Raw genomic sequence first — 19301 nt, forward strand, 5'->3', positions numbered from 1 at the left:
TGTATAAAAATGTCTAACTCCCCTGCTTCTTTATCTAGGCCCATAGCTCTTTAGTTAGAACAGTGCTTCTCAAATTTACCTTGCATTAGAATAGCCTGGAGAACTTGTTAAACCACAGGCTGCTAGACCTCACTCTCACAGTTTCTAACACAGTAGGTCTGGGGTAGGGCCCCAAAATCTGCATTTCTAATGAGTTACCAGGTGATGTTGATGCCATTGGTCCAGGGATGCCCGCTTTGAGGACCACTTCCATAGAGGCATCACATATTATCTTCTTTTTCTGAGAGTAGACAGTATTAGGGATGAGTAGACAGTATTAGGACATGAAGCAACAATACGAAGTACAGGCCTTTAAAAGAGAGATCTTATTTTCTTCTTCATTACTTAAGCACCTCTCAGTGATGAGTACAGCTTAAAAAAGAGTCTTAGTATATGAGGCATAATTTTAAAGGTTCAAACTTTCAGGCAAGTTTTTGCAGAGATGTGGGGGAGTTCTCTATTATTGGTTTTATTTTTATGACTTTGATTTCCCTGTAGAAAAGTAAGCACACTTACTTTTCAGTTCTGGTGACATTTGGTTCCTTTTATGTATGCTCCAAACTCACAGTTGAAATATCCTTTGTACTTAGTATGAGCCATAGTTTCAAAATTATCTCTCTGGCATATTAAGCAGGGAAAAAAAAGCATTTTGATAAAGCAGTCTGCATTTCTTTTAACCTATACAAACTTTTTTTATGTACTTGAATACATAACAAAAATATAAAAGCATTCCAGAGTGTAAATATTTACCCAATTCTATTCCCAAATTCTTCCCTTAGAAACATTTATTGCTTTCCATCAATACACAAATTTTGCCTGCAACTTTGCAAATATGTTCCTTATTTTCAATGAAATGTTCTTGGCTATAATCACTTAGATATTGTATTTGGCCTATGACATAGTGAACTATGGGGGATCTGGGGGCAGAATTGAAATCCCACAACTGTCAAAGGCTTGTAGGGAAAGAGGTCTGATACAGAAAAACTTTACCATTCTGATGAATAAAATGATTTTTCAAAGGGCCTATTCTCAGAAGTTAGCTTTCTGTAATGGTTTTGTTTTTATTCTAGCGCTCTGGTGGTGCCCTTGCCATTCCTTTGTGTGCGTTCCAGGGGACGGTGTCTCTCCATGCTCCCACGGGGAAAACCCTCTCTCTTTCTACCTATGAGGTAAGCGCAGAAGGGCAAAAAATAACCCCAGCATCTAAGAAAATAGAAGTCTATCGATCCAAAAGTGTTGGCCATGAACCGAACCCAGAGGACTCTCCCCCAACCTTTGCGGACACCAGTGTGAAAATACACCTGGAGGTTCTTGAAATCTGTGACAATGAAGAGGCCTTGGACACTGTGTCGATCATTAGCAACATCAGCCAGTCCTCCACACAAGTCAGATCTCCATCCCTACGCTATTCACGGAAAGAAAACAGATTCGTTTCCTGTGATTTAGGGGAAACAGCCTCATTCTCCCTCTTTTTACCCACGAGTAATCCTGATGGTGATATCAACATCTCCATTCCGGACACCGTTGAAGCACACAGGCAGAACAGCAAAAGGCAACATCAGGAGAAGGATGGCTACCAGGAGGAAATTCAGTTACTAAATAAAGCTTACAGGAAAAGAGAGGAAGAAAGCAAGGGCAATTAGTAATCATTTGGTCTAATAAAAGCAAGAATGGCTCTGCAACTTCAAACTGCTAAACTAACACCTTTCTTCTGAGGCAATTTGATTTCCTTTTTTATTTAGCGGTTTACATAAGCGTTGCAGATTTACTAGTTAATTCTTTTTCATGCCAACAGGTAGAAAAGAACTAGGGCAAACACTCATGCATTTGATGTGTTACTTATAGATCACACACTGTGGTAATTAAAAGATTTTGTTTCTTATTGAATTTCTGAAAATCTTTTCTAAATCAAATCTTGGCTTAGTTTACCAATGGTTTTATTTGTCAACCTCAGAATAAATTAAAAGTTTATAAACTCAGTGAATATACCATTCCCAGGCACACATCATATAATGTTGGCTGTTTCTATAGGGGAAAAGGGTGTTTGGGGAATGGGAGAAAAGTAGCAAGATTCTTAAGTTTTATTTGCCTAAATGGCTAGTAAAACAAGCTCATTACAGTCACTGCTTTAGCTTTACTTTAGCTTTACACCGATGTCTAAGAAATACATTCTTGTTTGTAAATGGCAAATTAACTTCCAACTTGGAAACAAGCATGTCTGTAAATAATTGTTTCTTTCATTTTATGAAATACTAATTGTTTACTTTTTCCTTTTCTCTTAGATATTACAATGTTTTCCTTTAGTCTTTGCAGTGTGTCAAGATTAGCTCTTAAATATATTGTGTTTCATGGGTAGAATTAAAGTAGTCTTTAACTCACATTTTTGGAAAAGGTTGTAAATGTACATTTCATCATTTGTAGAATTGCTTTGTTTACTTGAATAGGACTTTCAGGGAAACATGGCAAAATTAAGTACTGAGAAGTACACCCAACTAGAACAAACTTCTGGGTAAAGCAGAGGACAATTCTAAATCTAAAACTGAAGTATCTGCTGCTAAAGCTGCAGATTTGGCAAACATTCTTAGCCATTCTTTAAGCATAGAATATTTTAGTTCAAATATTGTTTCAAATTTAGGTACTTTTAAGAGTTTCTTCCTAGGAGACATGCATATCTCAAGCACAGAAAAAATTCACAGCATTTAAATGATTGTAAGGTGTACCATTCAAGATTAATTTCTAACTGATGAGATTGTATAAATGCAAGGATCACCTTGTTAGAGTATTAGTAATGTATATTTCAAAAATTATGAAGTGATTTTTAACTTAATTCATTCCACACTTTCTTGAAATATATATTAAATGTATTATTAAATGTTTAATTCTTTTCCTGAAGTTATTGAGTCAATATTCTACATGGTCCTAAACCTTGAGCATCCCCACCTCACTCACATATCTTATTTATTCATTTACAGATTAAGTGAATTATTTTTTAGAACAATTAATTTTGTTTCCTATTTCATTATATTGAATCAGAATTCTAAATTATTTGACAAGGGCTTTCAGAGAGTTTCATCTTTAAAGGGTGTTTCAAAATGATTTTTAAAATAATTATCTCAATGAACTTTCCCCATCTCATATTTAACGTTTTGATCTCTCATTATCTAAATTTAGGAAGCAAATGTAATGCCATCAGTAATGTTTAAAGCAAGCTGCAAATAATAACATATAAATTCAAATTCAAGAGTTTTCTCACTAGAACTATAATTAAAAGACTTTTTATCTCCAAAGTTGAGGGCTATTTTAGCACAGAGGCAAATGGGCAGATAAATCTGATGTTTCAAATCAATAGCTTTAACTTTCTCTTATAAAAGAAAAAAGGAATTTAATAGTATAATAATGCTTTGTAAAAGATAAGTTTTAATATATTAAATTTAGATGTATAATATTCTAAAAGAGAAAGGTGATTTTGTTGCTTTAAGACACAATTTCTGGCAGAAAGGAAATTAGAAACAAGATCATAATATGACTGAAGAAAATAATAAAGAGACCGTTTGAATGCAAACAAATCCTTTATAATTGCACAGTACTCTGAATGGGGAGAAGTAGATGGCACAAATCAAGATTTGAAAAGCACAAAAATTGGATTGGAAGACAATATGCCTCCTTTCCCTCTTGTACTCCATTTTCTTTTTTACTGGATATGGACTTAGTCTGCGGGAACAGAAAAAAAAAAAAAAAACCAGCTAGGCAATTACCAGGACATTCCCATATAATTGCCCTTAGTTGACTTTACAATGGATTCACTAAAAGAGTGATCACAATACCAGGATTATTTAGCCCAAAGCAACAGTTTGAGAGATTAATGTGTATCACATTACTAACCTGTAACACTTCAAACTCTGTGACAACAGTAGCTGAATCCACAAGAAAATTCCACTAGGGCTGTATCTAAACATGAATGACGCTTCCAGATCCTTGTTAAAAGAGGTTAAGCTGAGCCAGTATAATTAAGCATACAATTCTTTAGAGTGATTCTGATTGTGAAAGTGTGTTTTGGGCATGGGAAATACCCTTAACGATATCTTGTGCTGTCCAAGTATCTTACCTTTGCATAATTATATTGTTCTTGTTATTTAGAAATACTATAATTTTTATAGCTTATCTCTTTTCTCTACGAATTCATATTTCTGAAGGCAGAACTACTTGTTACCTAACAAAAAGATCACCATCTGGTGCTGACTTCTATGAACTGCAAACACATAGTCCCTGAGACTCAGAAGTTTCTAGATGTTGTGACTGACCAAGCAATCCATTCTGAAGAACAGCAAACATCACAGTATTACTCAGAATATAATAAAAGAAAAGTTGTCAAAAATCTTTTGAGACTTGGTTATGCATTGTTTGGAAGCTTTTCTCAACATGGTTACATGGTATCGGAGTTCATAAAGAGATTTTTTCTTAAATTCTTACTAATAACATTCAGCTACTTTAATTCATTTCTTCACTTTACTAATATTTACTGAATACCTATTACATGCTAGAAATTGTTCTAGGTACTTGGTTATATCTGTGAACAAAAATAAAACAAATATGTATACGTATGTACATACACATATCAGGTAGCAGTAAATGGGAAGAAATACAAAACATAATCAAGGGACAGTGATACGAGGAGTGCTTTTTCAAATGATTTCTTCAGGAAATACCTCAGTGATAAGGTAACACTGCATCAGAGACATGAATAAAGTGAAGGAACATGCCGTGTGATTAGGGAAATGGCAGTCTCAGCAAGGGGAACAGCGAATTTCCAGAGGTGAGAATCATTTTGCATTTTATGAAACTATCCAAGGTCGTTGTGAATTCAGATGAGCGTGAGAGGCAGAAAGTGGTTTAAGATAAAGACAAACAGATAAGGGAAGGGAAAGAGGTCATCAGTGCCTTATAGACCAGGTATGGACTTTGCAACTTATTCTAAATGAGGTGGGAACCCATTGGTGGGTACTGAGCAAAGGAGTGACATGATCTGATTTCAAAAATCAAGGTCTGTTGTGAGGGGGAAAAGACTACACAGGTACAAAGATGATCACAGGAAAGACCCATTAGAAGGCTATTTTAGTAATCTAGATTAGTGTTGATGGTGGCTAGGATTAAGATGGGAGCAGGGAAAGTGGTGACAAATAGTCTGAATTCAATCAACAAGGAACATCTTTTCCTTGGTAACTTTCAATGAGTTGCATATTTCTTAAATGTCTATCTATGGAGTCTGTTAACTTAAGGAAAGTAAATTACTTCTGGCACCAGTTTTCTATTAATATTCTAGAAGATTGCCACTCTTCTAAACTCTTCCATGTATCACAGAGGCTAGAAGCCTGAAAATTACATTTCTCAGTCTTTCTTGCCAGAAGATTCAGGTTTACATCTGTCATGGGCATTTGCAGAGTTGAAGAGAAGCAGTAGCAGTTAGATGGATGTTCCTTACCAGTTGGGCTTTTCTCCTCCAAGATTTGGTTCAAGGGCCTAAATTCCCTCCATCTTATAGTTCCACATTTTCAATGCTTGGTTTCCATGATCACTATGCTCATATGCATTAAGCTGGTAGATGGGAAAAAGCATGTAGGATCCTGCACTGGAGTTCTTAATGAGGCAGCACTGGAAATACAGCACCTCAATCACTGCAGCTTCTGTTACATTGGCTAGAAGTCAAAACACAGCAACACCTAATCCACAGGAGACTGGGAAATGTATCTTGTTGTGTGCAAAAGAAGAAGAAACCTATGGTGAACAGCTAGCTAGTCAGTCTCTGCTACAGGTCCCATGACCTCAACTGGGTAACCATACACCAATACTAAAATGGAACATGAATGGTGACACTGCTGTTGTCAGGTACAGAAGTAGAGGCACCTCACACAATAATCCAACATTGGTACATTTTCCCAAGTTTGAGTTATTTGGTCTTTACTCTGTTTGGACATCAACACTCTAGTCCAGACTGTACCGCTCTAAACCTTAGTCAGTTTATTTATACAGTCTCCTTTCCAGCTCAGAATACAAGGATATCAAACCTGCACATCTTCCCTAGAGTATTGAGGTCTCAATTTCAAATACATAAGGAATACACATAATAATTCTTTATTATTAAACACATTTTCCTCCTAGCGTAATTACTATACTCTCTCATACTTACAATTGTCCTAGTTTAGACAATGAATTATATACACACATTCGCACATATAAAATTTATATTTTTCCCAAGAATAAGCAGCAACTTGCTTGCATTGAAAAGTCAAAATCCAAATATAAAAAGACCATGTTGACAATAATCTACATTATTAAGCAGAACAATTTAGATTTCTGGAGCCATTCTGTAATTCTGAAATTACTAGAAGGAGGATCTTTGCTCTACCTTTACATGAGTATAGTCCCACTGGGTAACTTTCCCAGGAAAAAGGAAAAATCTGCTCAAAAGAAAAATTTTAGTCCCCACCACATAGCAGAATACAACTCCCAGAAACTTTAAATGTCAGAGTCAAAAATTTTTAGGGTTTAGACAAACCCGTGGTCACCCAGATAAGGGTATAAAGCTACATATTTACATACTGACAATGGCCCTAAGATGTTACATTCACATTATCTTTTTTAAATTTAGCAAAAATGTTATTGACTTCAAAAATGTCTCAATACTCTGTCGTAATATTTTTCCTTAAGATCAAGATTGTTTCCTTAAGTTAGGCAGAGGAAAGTCTATTAATTTAATGAGATTATACAGCTTTCAAGGGAAGGTGTGTTATGGTAGACCCCCAAGAAATTCTTTAACATGGATCCTGAAACCCTTTGACTTCACCAAGTTATAATTTCTTTTTCTTCTCACGATAACAGATGGGATTAGCAGAATGGCAGTTTCATAGGATGACAAAATATCTGGTTTGCCTGGGATAGATCCAGTTTAAACACATTTTCCTCCTAGCATAATTACTATACTCTTTCATACTTACAAACTGTCCTAGTTTAGACAATGAATTATATAGTCATCCTATCTATAGTTCTTAAGCAAGTTATACCAAATGTATATGCTCCTTGTCCAGAGTTACTATTGTAAATAGAAAAATGACTATGCAATGTATGAAAATTTCCTGTTAAAAGTCCCTCTTGTTTGTTTTTTTCTTTCTATTAGAGAATAAACAGAAATTTCCCTTTCAGTATTCTGAGTGAAATAAGAAAATTATTATTGGATGTCATAATTGGATGCCATAAGAGAAGGTAATACAAAGGGACAGGCCTGTCCTGCCTTCAGAAACTTAGCTTAAAGGTTACAATATCCCCCTGATCCCTAACTGAAAAATGCCCCAACTCTCAAAGAAAGCAAAGCCATTTGGAGTCACAGAATGTTTGATTAAAGAATTTTGTTTCCAAACAGAAGTCTGGAAGCAAATAAAATCTACATTTGATATGGAATAGAGACATTGAGATCCTCTTTTTGATCTCTGCCTCTTGTTGGCAAGATATTTACATTTCATTGCAATAAGAGCATGTTCTAGATTGGAGTGTTGGATCTCTTACCTTGTTCCCTCTAAATCCACTATATCCTCTGCTCCAAGGGACCTGCCCCAGATTTCTATGTTTTCCATTGGGTTTAGCCAATAGGGCACTTCAGCAAGAGATGAGAAGGAAAGAGGAAAATGAGTTCAGGGTATTTTTTGCTCTGTTTCCTTTCAAGGTCATCTTGGACTGGCTCTGTCCCTTCAGTAAAGGTTTCTGCTCCTTTGAGGCAGCTGACTATGCAACTTTGTTTCAAGATGCAAGTTCCTGTTCCTTTTCTTCATCCATTTGGCTTAGGGATGATAACATCTCTGCTGCTACTAACTTGAGTTTACTGAAATCTTTTATGTTTTATCCACATTTACACTTGTGTGTATGTGTGTGTGTATATATGCACACACCCTCCTGGAATTATCCTCTTTTGAGTTTTTCAACTGTTTTCCACAGGGACTCTGATAAGCCCACAATCTACAACCTTTCCTGGTACTTAACTGTCTTGGTTGTACAATCAGAAGAGCACTGTGCTAGGAATAAGAAGACTTAGTTTAATCTCTGATTCTGATACTGACTCTGCCATTTTTTGACACAGACTTAACCTCTCTAGAATTCAGTTTATTCTAGAATGGATGACGAAGGATTGGGGACAAGGTGAGTCCATTTAGATTAGATATCTCTAAAACCCTTTTAGACATGGCAGTGTATATATAATTCTATGATTCTAAAAGAAGTTAATGGATCCTCAGCAACTCCTGTGTTATATGGAAATCTACTATGATGATGATATAAATCTCTTCTTCATTCAAGAATACCTTTGAAGGGGTTTGGTAGAGCAAATTTTTGGTATTCTTGGAACAATGGATCAAGAGACTTCAGCTGATCACCAATTTTAGGATAAAGAGCTGAAAAAAATCCTGATTTATCCAAAAGTTTTCCCAAAGGTAAGTGAAAATAGAGAAACTAGCAACATGAACTGACAAAACTGGCAAAATGGAAGAAGGATAAATTTGAGAAAAGGAAAACAAAAAATCTCCCAGACTTCCAGGGGAATACAAGCTTCAATGGTATTTTCCTTTTTAGCATAAATTATGGACATAGCAAAACCTATAACCAAAGATTTGAAAAAGATATTTCAAAACATTATTATGTCAACATTGTACTGGAGGTTCTAGCCAGACCAATTAGGCAAGAAAAAGAAATAAAAGGAATCCAGATTGGAAAGGAAGAGATAAAACTATCTATTTGTAGATGACCTAATCTTATATATAAAAATCATAGGAAGCCATGGGAAAACAAACAAACAAACAACTATTAGAACTAGTAACCATGTTCAGCGAGGTTGCAATATACAAGATCAATATACAGGACTTCTGGGGAAGATGGTGGAGTAACGGGCTCCAGGAGTCAGTCCTTCCACCATAACAACTATTAAACAGTCAGGAACTGTCTGAAACAACTATTTTGACATTCCAGGGGCCAGAAGAACACTGTACAGCATCCAGGGAAGAGTGGAAGAGGCTGATAAATTACAGTAAAGAACTGTAAATTGCTCTCTCCCCTTGGTGGCTACCAGCACCCATCCCCTACTTTTGCAGTAGGCCACCATGGGGTACATGGTGCTACTGACAGAAAGGGACATAAAAATCCTCTTTCCCAAGAACAAAGTGTGCACGGCTGATCACTGAGCATGGCTTTTGATTAAGGAATTTGGATTGCTGAGTCTAGGCTCTGAGGGTAGCTATTGTTTCAGCCTGGTCCAGACAAAGGTGGCAGCAGCCATTGTTCCAACCATCCCCAGACAGGAGCAGAGGTGGTAGAGAATTAAAGCTAAAAGGGTTCACTTGCTGGGCAGGCCAGGAAAGCTCAGCTCTAGCGAGCCATTGGAGAAATTGTCAGTGCCCTTCCTGACCCCTTCCACAGGGCACATTGGCACCAGTCTGCACCCTCATTATGGGTCCCTGTCCCTGATTTGCCTGGGAAAGACTGATTTGGGAAAGTCCTCCCTGGTGAACCTTTTACTCTCCAGGCAAAAGCAGCTTGAGGCAAAAAAAGGAATATAAAAAACTATAGAGGCTGACGGTCTGGGACAAAGGTGTACTGGCTTCAGATACCTGGAAGAGGGAGTTTTGTACCCTGGGGAACAGAGGGGCAACCAAACTTTTGTGAACAGGGGAACTCCAAAAGAAGTAACAAGCCCAGGATAAGACAGAGGCCCAGAAAGACAGGGAAAACCCTGCACAGGACATTTGCCTTGGGCAGAACTTCCTGGTAGGAGGGCTGAAGCTCAAGAAAATCTATGTCTTATCACTAGCTGGGTGATAAGGGAACAGAGTTAACATTTTAAAATGATAAAATGTACAGTGTGAAACAAAAGAGAACAAGACAAACAAAGAAACAGGAAATGATGCCCATCCAAAGGAAGGGAATAAAAATATAGAAAACACCAATGAAGATGATCAGAATGTGGACATACCAAACAAAGCCTTTAAAATAAAGATCTTAAAAATGCTTAAGGGAATGGAGAGAAAGAACTACAGGATATCAGGAAAACAATGACTGAACAATAAGAGAGGCTAAGTAAAGATACAGAAATGTTGAAAAGGAACCAAACAGAACTACTAGAGTTGAAGACTACAATAAGGGAAAAGAAAAAATGCCCAGCAGGGTTTCAGAGCACAGTGGAGCTGGCAGAAGAGTTACTGAACTGAAAGTAAAGACAGTTGAAATGAGTCAGGCTGAGGAGCAGAAAGAAAAAAGAAATATTAAAAGAAAAAGCAGTCTAAGACAGCTATGGGACACCATCAAGCTCACCAATATAAGCATGATTGGAGTCCCAGAAGGAGAAGAGAGAAAGGGGCAGAAGGAATAGTCAAAGAAATTATCACAGAGAACTTCCCAAACTTAGCAAAAGACAAGAATATGTACATCCAAGAAACTCAGAGAACACCAAACAGGATAAATATGAAGAAAAATAAACCCTGCCATATATTGATAATACTGTCAAACAAAAAAGACCAGGAGAGTGTTCAAAAAGCTGCAAGAGAAAAGCAACATGTTGCATCCAAGGGAGTCCCAATAAGATTGAGTGCCAATTTCTCACCAGAAACTGTATAGGCAAGAAGGCAGTGAGTTGAAATACTTAAGGTGCTGAAGGAAAAAAAACTGCTAGCCAAGAATTTTATATCCAGCAAGACTCTTTCAAAAATGAGGAAGAGACTATGACATTCTCAGATAAACAAAAGCTGAGGTAGTATATCACCACTAGACCTCCCCTACAAGCAATGCTAAAGGGAGTTCTTCAAACTGAACCAAAAGGACACTAGAGAGTGGTTCAAAGCAGTATAAAGAAATAAAGACCTGTGGTAAAGGTAACCATGTGGGTAATTATAAATGCCAGTATATTGTATTGTATTATTTGGCATGTAATTCTGCTACTTCCTTCCTATAGGTGCTAAAATGCAAATACATAAAAAGTAATGATAAATCTAGGTTTTTGGACATACAACGTACAAAGATATAAGTAGTAAAAGGTACCAAAAATGGTGGGGGTACAGAGGGGTATAGGAAAATACATTTATATGCTATTGAAGTTGAGTTGGTAGCAAACCAAATATAATTATTATATATTTAGGATGTTCAATTTTAATGCCATGGTAACCCCAAGGAAAACAGATGAAAATATATCCAGATAGAAATGAGAAGGCATGCAATACAACACAAAAAAACTAATAAATATAAAATAGGGTATAATGTAATTAGTGAGGGACAAAAAGTTATAAGACTTACAAAGGCAGAAGAAAGACCTGTATTATCAGTGGTGAAATGGATTAAACTCTCCAGTCAAAAAGCGGATTAGTAGAATGGATTAAAAAAAAAAGCATGACCCAACTATATGCTGTCTGCAAGAGACTCACCTTAAAGTCAAAGATACAAGTAGGTTGATGGTGAAAGCATGGAAAAAAAATTATATTCAAGTGGTAGCCAAAGGAGAGCTATGTGGTTATAATAATAGAATAAGTTGGATTTAAAAACTTACTACAAAGCCACAGTAATCAAAACAGCATGGTAGTGGAACAAGCACAGACATATAGACCAATAGAATAGAATTGAGAGCTCAGAAATCATCCCTCACATTTATGGCCAACTGATTTTTGGCACGGTAGCAAAGACCACTCAATTGGGAAGAACAGTCTCTTCAACAAATGGTGCTGGGAAAACTTGATCTCCATTTGAAAAAAAAAGGAGGACTAGGAGGACCCCTACCTCACACCATATACAAAATAACTCAAAATGGATCAAAGACTTAAATATAAGACCTAGAACTCTCAGATTCCTGGAAGAAACTGTAGGGAAGCATCTTCAGGACCTTGTGTTAGGTAATGGTTTGTTAGCCTTTACACCCAAAGCACAAGTAACAAAAGAAAAAATAAATGGGATCTCATCAAAATAAAAAACTTTTGCTCCTCAAAGGACTTAATCATGAAAATAAAAAGGCAACCCACACAACAGGAGAAAAGATTTGGAAACCATGTATTCAATAAAGGATTAATATGTAGTATATACAAAGAAATCCTTCAATTTAACAACAAAAAGACAAGCAACCCAATAAAAAAATGGGCAAAAGACTTGAAGAGACATCTGTCCAAAAGGATTGTTAGGTAGGTAGGTAGACAGACAGATAGAAGGATATGGCAAATGTGGCAAAATTGGTGGATCTGGGTACCTGGCAGGAGCAGAGGTGGTATGTTGGAGTTCTGTGTATACAATTTGTATTATCTTTAAGGTAACTTTCATGTGAGTTTTAAAGTATTTCCAAATAAAAAGTCAGAAAAAGAGCTCCAAGCCATTTTACAAATAAATTCAATAGGAAGTTAAAAAAAAAAAAGTACTTTGTAACCTTTGAAGAAACTTACTTTCTTATATATGATATGGACAAAAATATTTAATGATACATTCTGCTTCCAGCTTCAATGTGATTTCAGGCTCTTCCCTAACATAAACTCTAGTAAATGTCATTAGACAACCCTGATCAGACTGAAAACTGAAATTCTTAAGAATCTATGGTTGCAGCATTTAAGTCATTAGTTTTAGGTAGGTAAGTTAGTATATACATACCTACACACAGGCTGAAAATTTTTCTATAGCTCTTTAACCTGAATTATGTTTTTTTTTTTCATATACTCCAATGATTGGGTTATGTCAAAGGCAATCTACTTCAAACACTGGCAATTTTTACATTATAGATTTTAGAATAATATCCTTAATATTTCATCACCTCTGAATTTTCTCTAGAAGTAAAAATAGTATATGACTGTTTCCGTAGGATCCCCTCAATTTTGTTGTTACCTCTGTTGATTAAACTTTATCTGATATAAGGCATAAAAATTTGAAACAAGAAAAAGCACTTTTTAAAATCTCCATACAGTATGAACCAAATTGTGTTCTCAGTGCTTGTACGTGAGTTACTAAAACCATGGAAGAAAAATCATGCAATTATCTAAATAAATGGTGACCAGCTCAGTGAGCCCTCAACCCTGCCCCATTAGCCTACTAAGTTATTTATTCAAAACTCTCTCCCATCTTTCACTCTATTATAAACCTTTTTTATCCTTCAGACCTCCACCCCTACCATCTGATCCTTCAGTTACTGCCACTAAATGTACAAGCACACCCTCCATGGAATGACTCTTTCTTTGACCTACAGATAATCTTTATAGTATTATAATTGGAAGCCAAACAATTATCTGCTGGCTACATCACAACTAGAAGAAGGAAAGGGATGACAATGCTATAAAAGAAGTATCTGTCACGTGCTAATTACGTGTCAGGCACTATGAGTAAGCACTATGTTATTTCTGCTGTAGTTAGGCCAAGAAACACAAGGAATGGAAAGACTGCAATGAATAAGAGAGACCTCCCCAAGGAAAGGATAGCACTGTCACTGATATAATTCATGAAATATAATGTAGTTTTATGAAAGTTAAAAAAAGTGCATCATTCTTCATGCCTCCTAGCTTTATCTACTCAATTAATAAACCCTTATGATATGAAACCTTGCAAATCAAAGATATTTTTAAAATACTAAATTGATACATTTTTAATCCTCTTACCTATTAATCATGTTATCTAGTAGATATTTGACAATTAGAACTCAAAATTATCAGGGAGAGTGAAGTCCACTTTGGGAAGGATGTTATGACAAAACGCCTATCTCTGACCCATGGGAAATAGAACAAGAAAATCTTACTGTTATGGGATAATGTTGGAGGAGAGCTGGGTAGGGGTGGGGGAAGATATGTTTGTGTCACGACCTCCCACCCCACCTCAACTTTTGTTACATTGACTGCTTAGAGCTGTAAAAGCAGACCATGATGTGGGAGTGACTGTGCTGCAACATGAGAAGTCCATGAAACTGTCACAGTGATGATGCAACATAATTATGGTGACAGCCTGAGTTACCACGTATGGCAGATTGTATCCTCCAAAATCAGGCACAGCACTATCTCCCATCCCAGGTGCTCTTGTGACGTTGACACTTCTCCCATAGTGTGGTGAGGTCTAAGGACCCTCACCTTGAATCTGGGTGGACATTTGTAACTATCTCAACCAACAGAATGCAGAAGTGATGCTGTGTGATCTCTGAGGCTAGTGAATAAAAATGTCATGTACTTCCATCTTGTCCTGTGATACTTGCTCTTGAACCCAGTCACAATGCTGTGAGGAAATTCAAATTAAGCCTCACAGAGAGACCAAATGTAGATACTATATGCAGGTGTTCCAATCCACATCCCAGTCAAGGTCCCAGCCAAAAGCCAGGATCAACTGCCTGACACTTGAGTGAAGATGCATCCAAATGACTCTAGCCCCCAACTATCAAGTCTTCCCAGGTAAGACTCCACATATCTTGGAATAGAGAAAAGCCATTCCTCTTGTGCTCTCTCTGAAGTCATGACCCATGGAATACCTGCCCATCATAAAAATGAGTTTTGGGGTATTTGTTGTATAATAACTGTAATGGCACGCTGGAATCTTCCTCAGCTCTTAATCAGTGCAGAAGGGATACAGAAGCTTCTGTCTATGTCACAGAAGGTGAGGCAGGTGATGGTGCTAGCTAGCATTCTTTCCAGAGGAACTGCTGTGGTGGAACAAAGTGACTGCACAGCTGAGGGCTTCAGGTGAACTGCCTGGGAGGGAACCAACTGGGAGTGACAGGCGGATCCAGAAGACTGATTCCTAAGGTAAGGTTGGATTAGCCAGGGCCAACCACCAGGCTCTGATGGCCATGAGTTCCCTAGCATAGACTTCATTAATGTGCACTGGCCCAGGTATTTGGTCAGACTAACCGCCTTCAAACAGAAACCAGAAGGATGTAGGGGATACCATCTGTGGTAATGTAAGCCTCCCTTATTTCCCTTACATCAAGCACCAACTTGGGGAGACCCAAGAAAGGGAGAAAAAGGCCTGAAAGTTAAATTTATAATTACCTGAAACAAGACTGTCTTAAAGAAGAAAGCAACAAAAATTAGCTTGTAAGATATCCCCACTACTCTCTTGCTGTCTTAGCAAGAAGGGATTTTGAAGTCTACATCAGTAATAAACAATTCTTTTAAAATCCTACATTTGCCCAATTGAGTTGTAGTTTGTGTAGATGTGTGATTTTACTACAAAAGTTATAGCCAGAAAGAGTTGTTCTCTAGAAACTAATTTTCAGGGTAACTGAATTTCCTAATTTAAGTTCTGTTCTAGTTTGCTAATGCTGCCAGAATGCAAAACACCAGAAATGGACTGGCTTTTATAAAAGGGGGTTTATTTGGTTGCACAGTCACAGTCTTAAGGCCATAAAGTATCCAAGGTAACACATCGACAATCAGGTACCTTCACTGGAGGATGGCCAATGGTGTCTGGAAAACCTCTGTTAGCTGGGAAGGCATGTAGCCGGTGTCTGCTCCAGAGTTCTACTTTCAAAATGGCTTTCTCCCAGGACGTTCCTCTCTAGGCTTCAGCTCCTCAAAAATGTTACTCTTAGTTGCTCTTGGGGCATTTGTCCTCTCTTAGCTTCTCCAGAGCAAAAGTCTGCTTTCAAAGGCCATCTCCAAAATGTCTCTGTGAGCTGAAGCTCCTCTCTTGGTTCAAGCATGTTCTTCAAAGTGTCCCTCTTGGCTATAGCAAGCTTGATCCTTCTGTCTAAGCTTATATAGTGCTCCAGTAATTTAATTCAGACCCATCCTAAATGGGTGGGGCAACACCTCCATGGAAATTATCCAACCAAAGGTCTTGTCCACAGTTGACTGAATCACATCTCCATGGAAACACTCAAAGGATTCCAAAATCTAATCAACACTAATATGTCTGCCCACACAAGATTGCATCAAAGATAATGGCGTTTTGGGGGCCATAATACATTGAACAGGCACAAGTTCTAAAATTTTATCTGACAAGATATTCTATTGAGTTATTTAATAAATTTTGCCTTATTCTTGCTGAGATAAGAGGGAAACATTTTATCTGTTGTCCCTCCTGCCCATTTACCTCCCATACAAATATAGCCACACTTCTGTGTCTTATAAAGGTCTAGGATCACTCTTATCAAAGCAAGCCCATCACCCCCAAGAGAGGGGATAGGAGTCAATTAAGGGTTTTATATTTCCAAGGGGGACAAGGAAGAAAATCCCCACCTAAACTTCCATGAATACTGGACCCATTCAAGGGATTACACAAGATATCCCAGACAGCTTGTTTAAAGAAGAGGGGGAGATAAAGGGATTCCTTGAGGCTCGGGGAATCTGATAGTTTGTAATAGTGAAGTGGCCCTATGTCTCTCACCCCTGCCGCATCACAGAGATGGCTGGACTCTGATGGGAACAGATGCCTGTGTGAAGCTGAACACCAAATGCTGTGGGTTTGAAGGCAGTGGTTGTGCTCTCTGTGACCCAGCTGTGAAGAATGGAAAGGACATTTGAAAGACACATCTTTGTAACCTGCCCAGAGCATGGCACATGGCAGAAGAGCAGTAACAGTAAAAATGGCCATTATAATGAACCAATGATTCCCTTTTTCCTCTGGCATTTGGTAATCTAAGAATTCTTGTGGTTCCAAATCAAGGCAGTGAAAAAACAAAAACCAAAAACACACACACAAAAAACCAGCAATCCTGCTAATGACAGAGGCTTTTCTTCCCACTGGTGTTTTTCAGGTCATTTCTTGAAAATACTTCTGTTGTGCAAATTTTTGTTACAATGGTGCTTGTTTTAAAGTGTCTGCCTAATGCAATAGCCTCAAGCAATACTGTGTCACTTCACACTGAAGAAATCTGGAAGAATTAGTAACTTTAAATTTAAAACTAAGATTCTGCTTAGGATCAACAAACATGAGGTTAAGAGAAATAATGCTATTTGTCAGAAAACAGTGATAACACCACTTCTTTCCAGGTATGTCGTAAGGACTATGTCAAATGAGATGTAAAAGAACATAGTATTAGTTTTCCATTCCTGCTGTAACAAACTGCCACAAACTTAGTGACTTAACCAATAGAAATTTATTATCTTACAAATCTGTAGAAGTTTGACAATGGTTTCACCAGGCAAAAATCAGGAGGTTGGCATGGCTGCTTTCCTTTCTAGGAGAGAATCAATTTCCACGCCTTTTCCCCTTCTAGAGGAAGCCCATATTCCCTGGCTTGTGGTCCTCCTCCTCCTCCATATTCAAAGCCAGCAAAAGCTGAACGAGTCCTTCTCATATTACATCACTCTGACCTTCTCTTCTGCCTCCCTCTTCCACTTTTAAGGATTAGACTGGACTCACCCAGATAATCTAGGATAATCTCCCTATTTTTGGGATAATCTCCCTATTTGAAGGTCAGCTGATGAGCAACCCTAATTTCACCTGCAACCTGAGTTCATCTTAGCCATGTAATGTAACATATTCACTGGTTCCACAGGTTAAGACAGACATCTTTCTTTGGGGAGGGTGGTTACCACAAATGTCAATCACCTAGCTCAGTACTTAACATACGCTAAGCAATAAGTAAATGCTAGTTCTCTTCCCCACTTACTCTCAACTAACTATTCATACCATTTCCTTCTTGCTTTGACCCATCCATCTCCAATATACCCAGCCAATTTCACCTGCTGAACACATATACTTGTCATGTTATGTGTTCCCCATTTATGTGAACTACCTGCTCATGGTGCCTTAACTGTATTTGCCAAAATGTATAATCTGTCTACTCTCTCTGAGCTTTTAACTCATTTAACTCACACGGCTAACTGCCTTTTAGACATCTCAATTTGCATGTATCATGGCTTCTCAAACTCTTCATGTACAAATTAAACACATTAACTCAACCCAACCACCACCCCCCACCCCCCAAAAAAGTACTCCTCTTCCTGTGTTCCTCATTTAAGGATATGATACTTCCTCACAAGTAGTCATTCAAATTTAAATTTGGCAGTCATCTGACTCCTTTTTCTAATTCTCCACATCCAATGAATCATCAAATCTTGGCAATTTTATGTCCTATTTCCACTCTTTTCCAACTCCAATGCCCTTTTGTCCCTGTATTGCCTCCCCTACATCACAGCCTTTAACTAGACTCCTTACATCCACATTTGTTTCCTCCATTCCTTTCTCCTCAAAGCAGCCAAAACAATCATTCACCTACATAAAATGTATTACTTACTTTGGATGAAGTACAAACACCTATCAACCTCTTTGGTCTTCTCCATTAGTCTTTAAGTTTCAGTGTAGTTTTCTCAGCTCTCCAGTGTTTCATCTTTCTTCACACATGCTCCCTCATCTATAGTAGTCTCTCCCCTCCCAAAAGCCTGCTTATCCCACAAGTTGCAGGTAAACCCTCATTCTTTTAAGAAGGACTTACCTGACTCCAAAATTAAATTTTGCTATAACATCCCACAGCATGTAGCGTTATCCTTTCATGACTCAATGCACTGAAATAATTTCTTTAGCCTTTCTCTTTCCCTCAAGATGGCAAGCAAATGAAAACTGTTGTCTTGTTCAATGAGTATCCTCAGCACCTTTAAATCAGTTAAATGTAGAAATGAACTGGATACCCCTTGTTGAACATCCAAGCCCATGTAGCCTAGACACTTGATTGTTTAGGAACAGCTTGCCCAAGACGCTCAGAAACCTGGTCAACAAGCAGTATGTGGCTTCATAGAATTATCTGAATTTTCAATTGCTCTTTATTAAATTGCCCAAATGCTCTGCACTGAATTTGAGTATACATGCTTATCTTACGTTATTGGATAAAGGTAGTGTACAATGATAATCCTTTAAAGGAAGCAGAGGCATCTTAATGGAACAGATGCTAGGCTTTTCTCAACATATAGCCAATAAAAACAACAAAAAAGAGGTACGACGAACTAATTTCGTTTCTTTAAGGACGGTTCTTTTATTGTTTTGATCGTGTTTACATTCCAGGGCCTAATTGGAAGCAAACTCCGGATTTTACCAAGAGGAATCAGAAAGTAAAACCCAAAACCCATTCCCTCACTTGCCGGGCCAAGGGAAGAAAATCTACGAGTTTTCTCTTCCAGATGTACGAAAGCGCCTCCACCAGAACTTCACCTGAACCGTTTACCCACCGCCCGGAGCCGCCACACCACAACGTCACCGGAAACGGCTTCTTGTGACGCTCAACGGCCCTCCCCTTCGCGCTGGGCGCCGGAAGCAAAACGGAAGTGAACGTGCATCCACTTCCGGGCCCGAAC

General features: G+C 37.8%; 1 protein-coding gene across 1 annotated transcript in view; it reads left to right on the top strand.

Moving 5' to 3' along the window:
• Positions 1 to 3275, top strand: part of GPR149 (G protein-coupled receptor 149) — a 102276-nt gene extending 99001 nt beyond the window's left edge. The window contains exon 4 of the mRNA XM_037827429.1: positions 1110 to 3275. Within this exon, the coding sequence (XP_037683357.1) occupies positions 1110 to 1682 (573 nt within the window). The 3' untranslated portion in view covers positions 1683 to 3275. The remainder of the gene's footprint in view (positions 1 to 1109) is intronic.
• Positions 3276 to 19301: the final 16026 nt, after the last annotated feature.

The sequence above is a fragment of the Choloepus didactylus genome, chromosome 1, assembly GCF_015220235.1.
Source record: "Choloepus didactylus isolate mChoDid1 chromosome 1, mChoDid1.pri, whole genome shotgun sequence".
In the NCBI taxonomy this organism is placed as follows: Eukaryota; Metazoa; Chordata; class Mammalia; order Pilosa; family Megalonychidae; genus Choloepus; species Choloepus didactylus.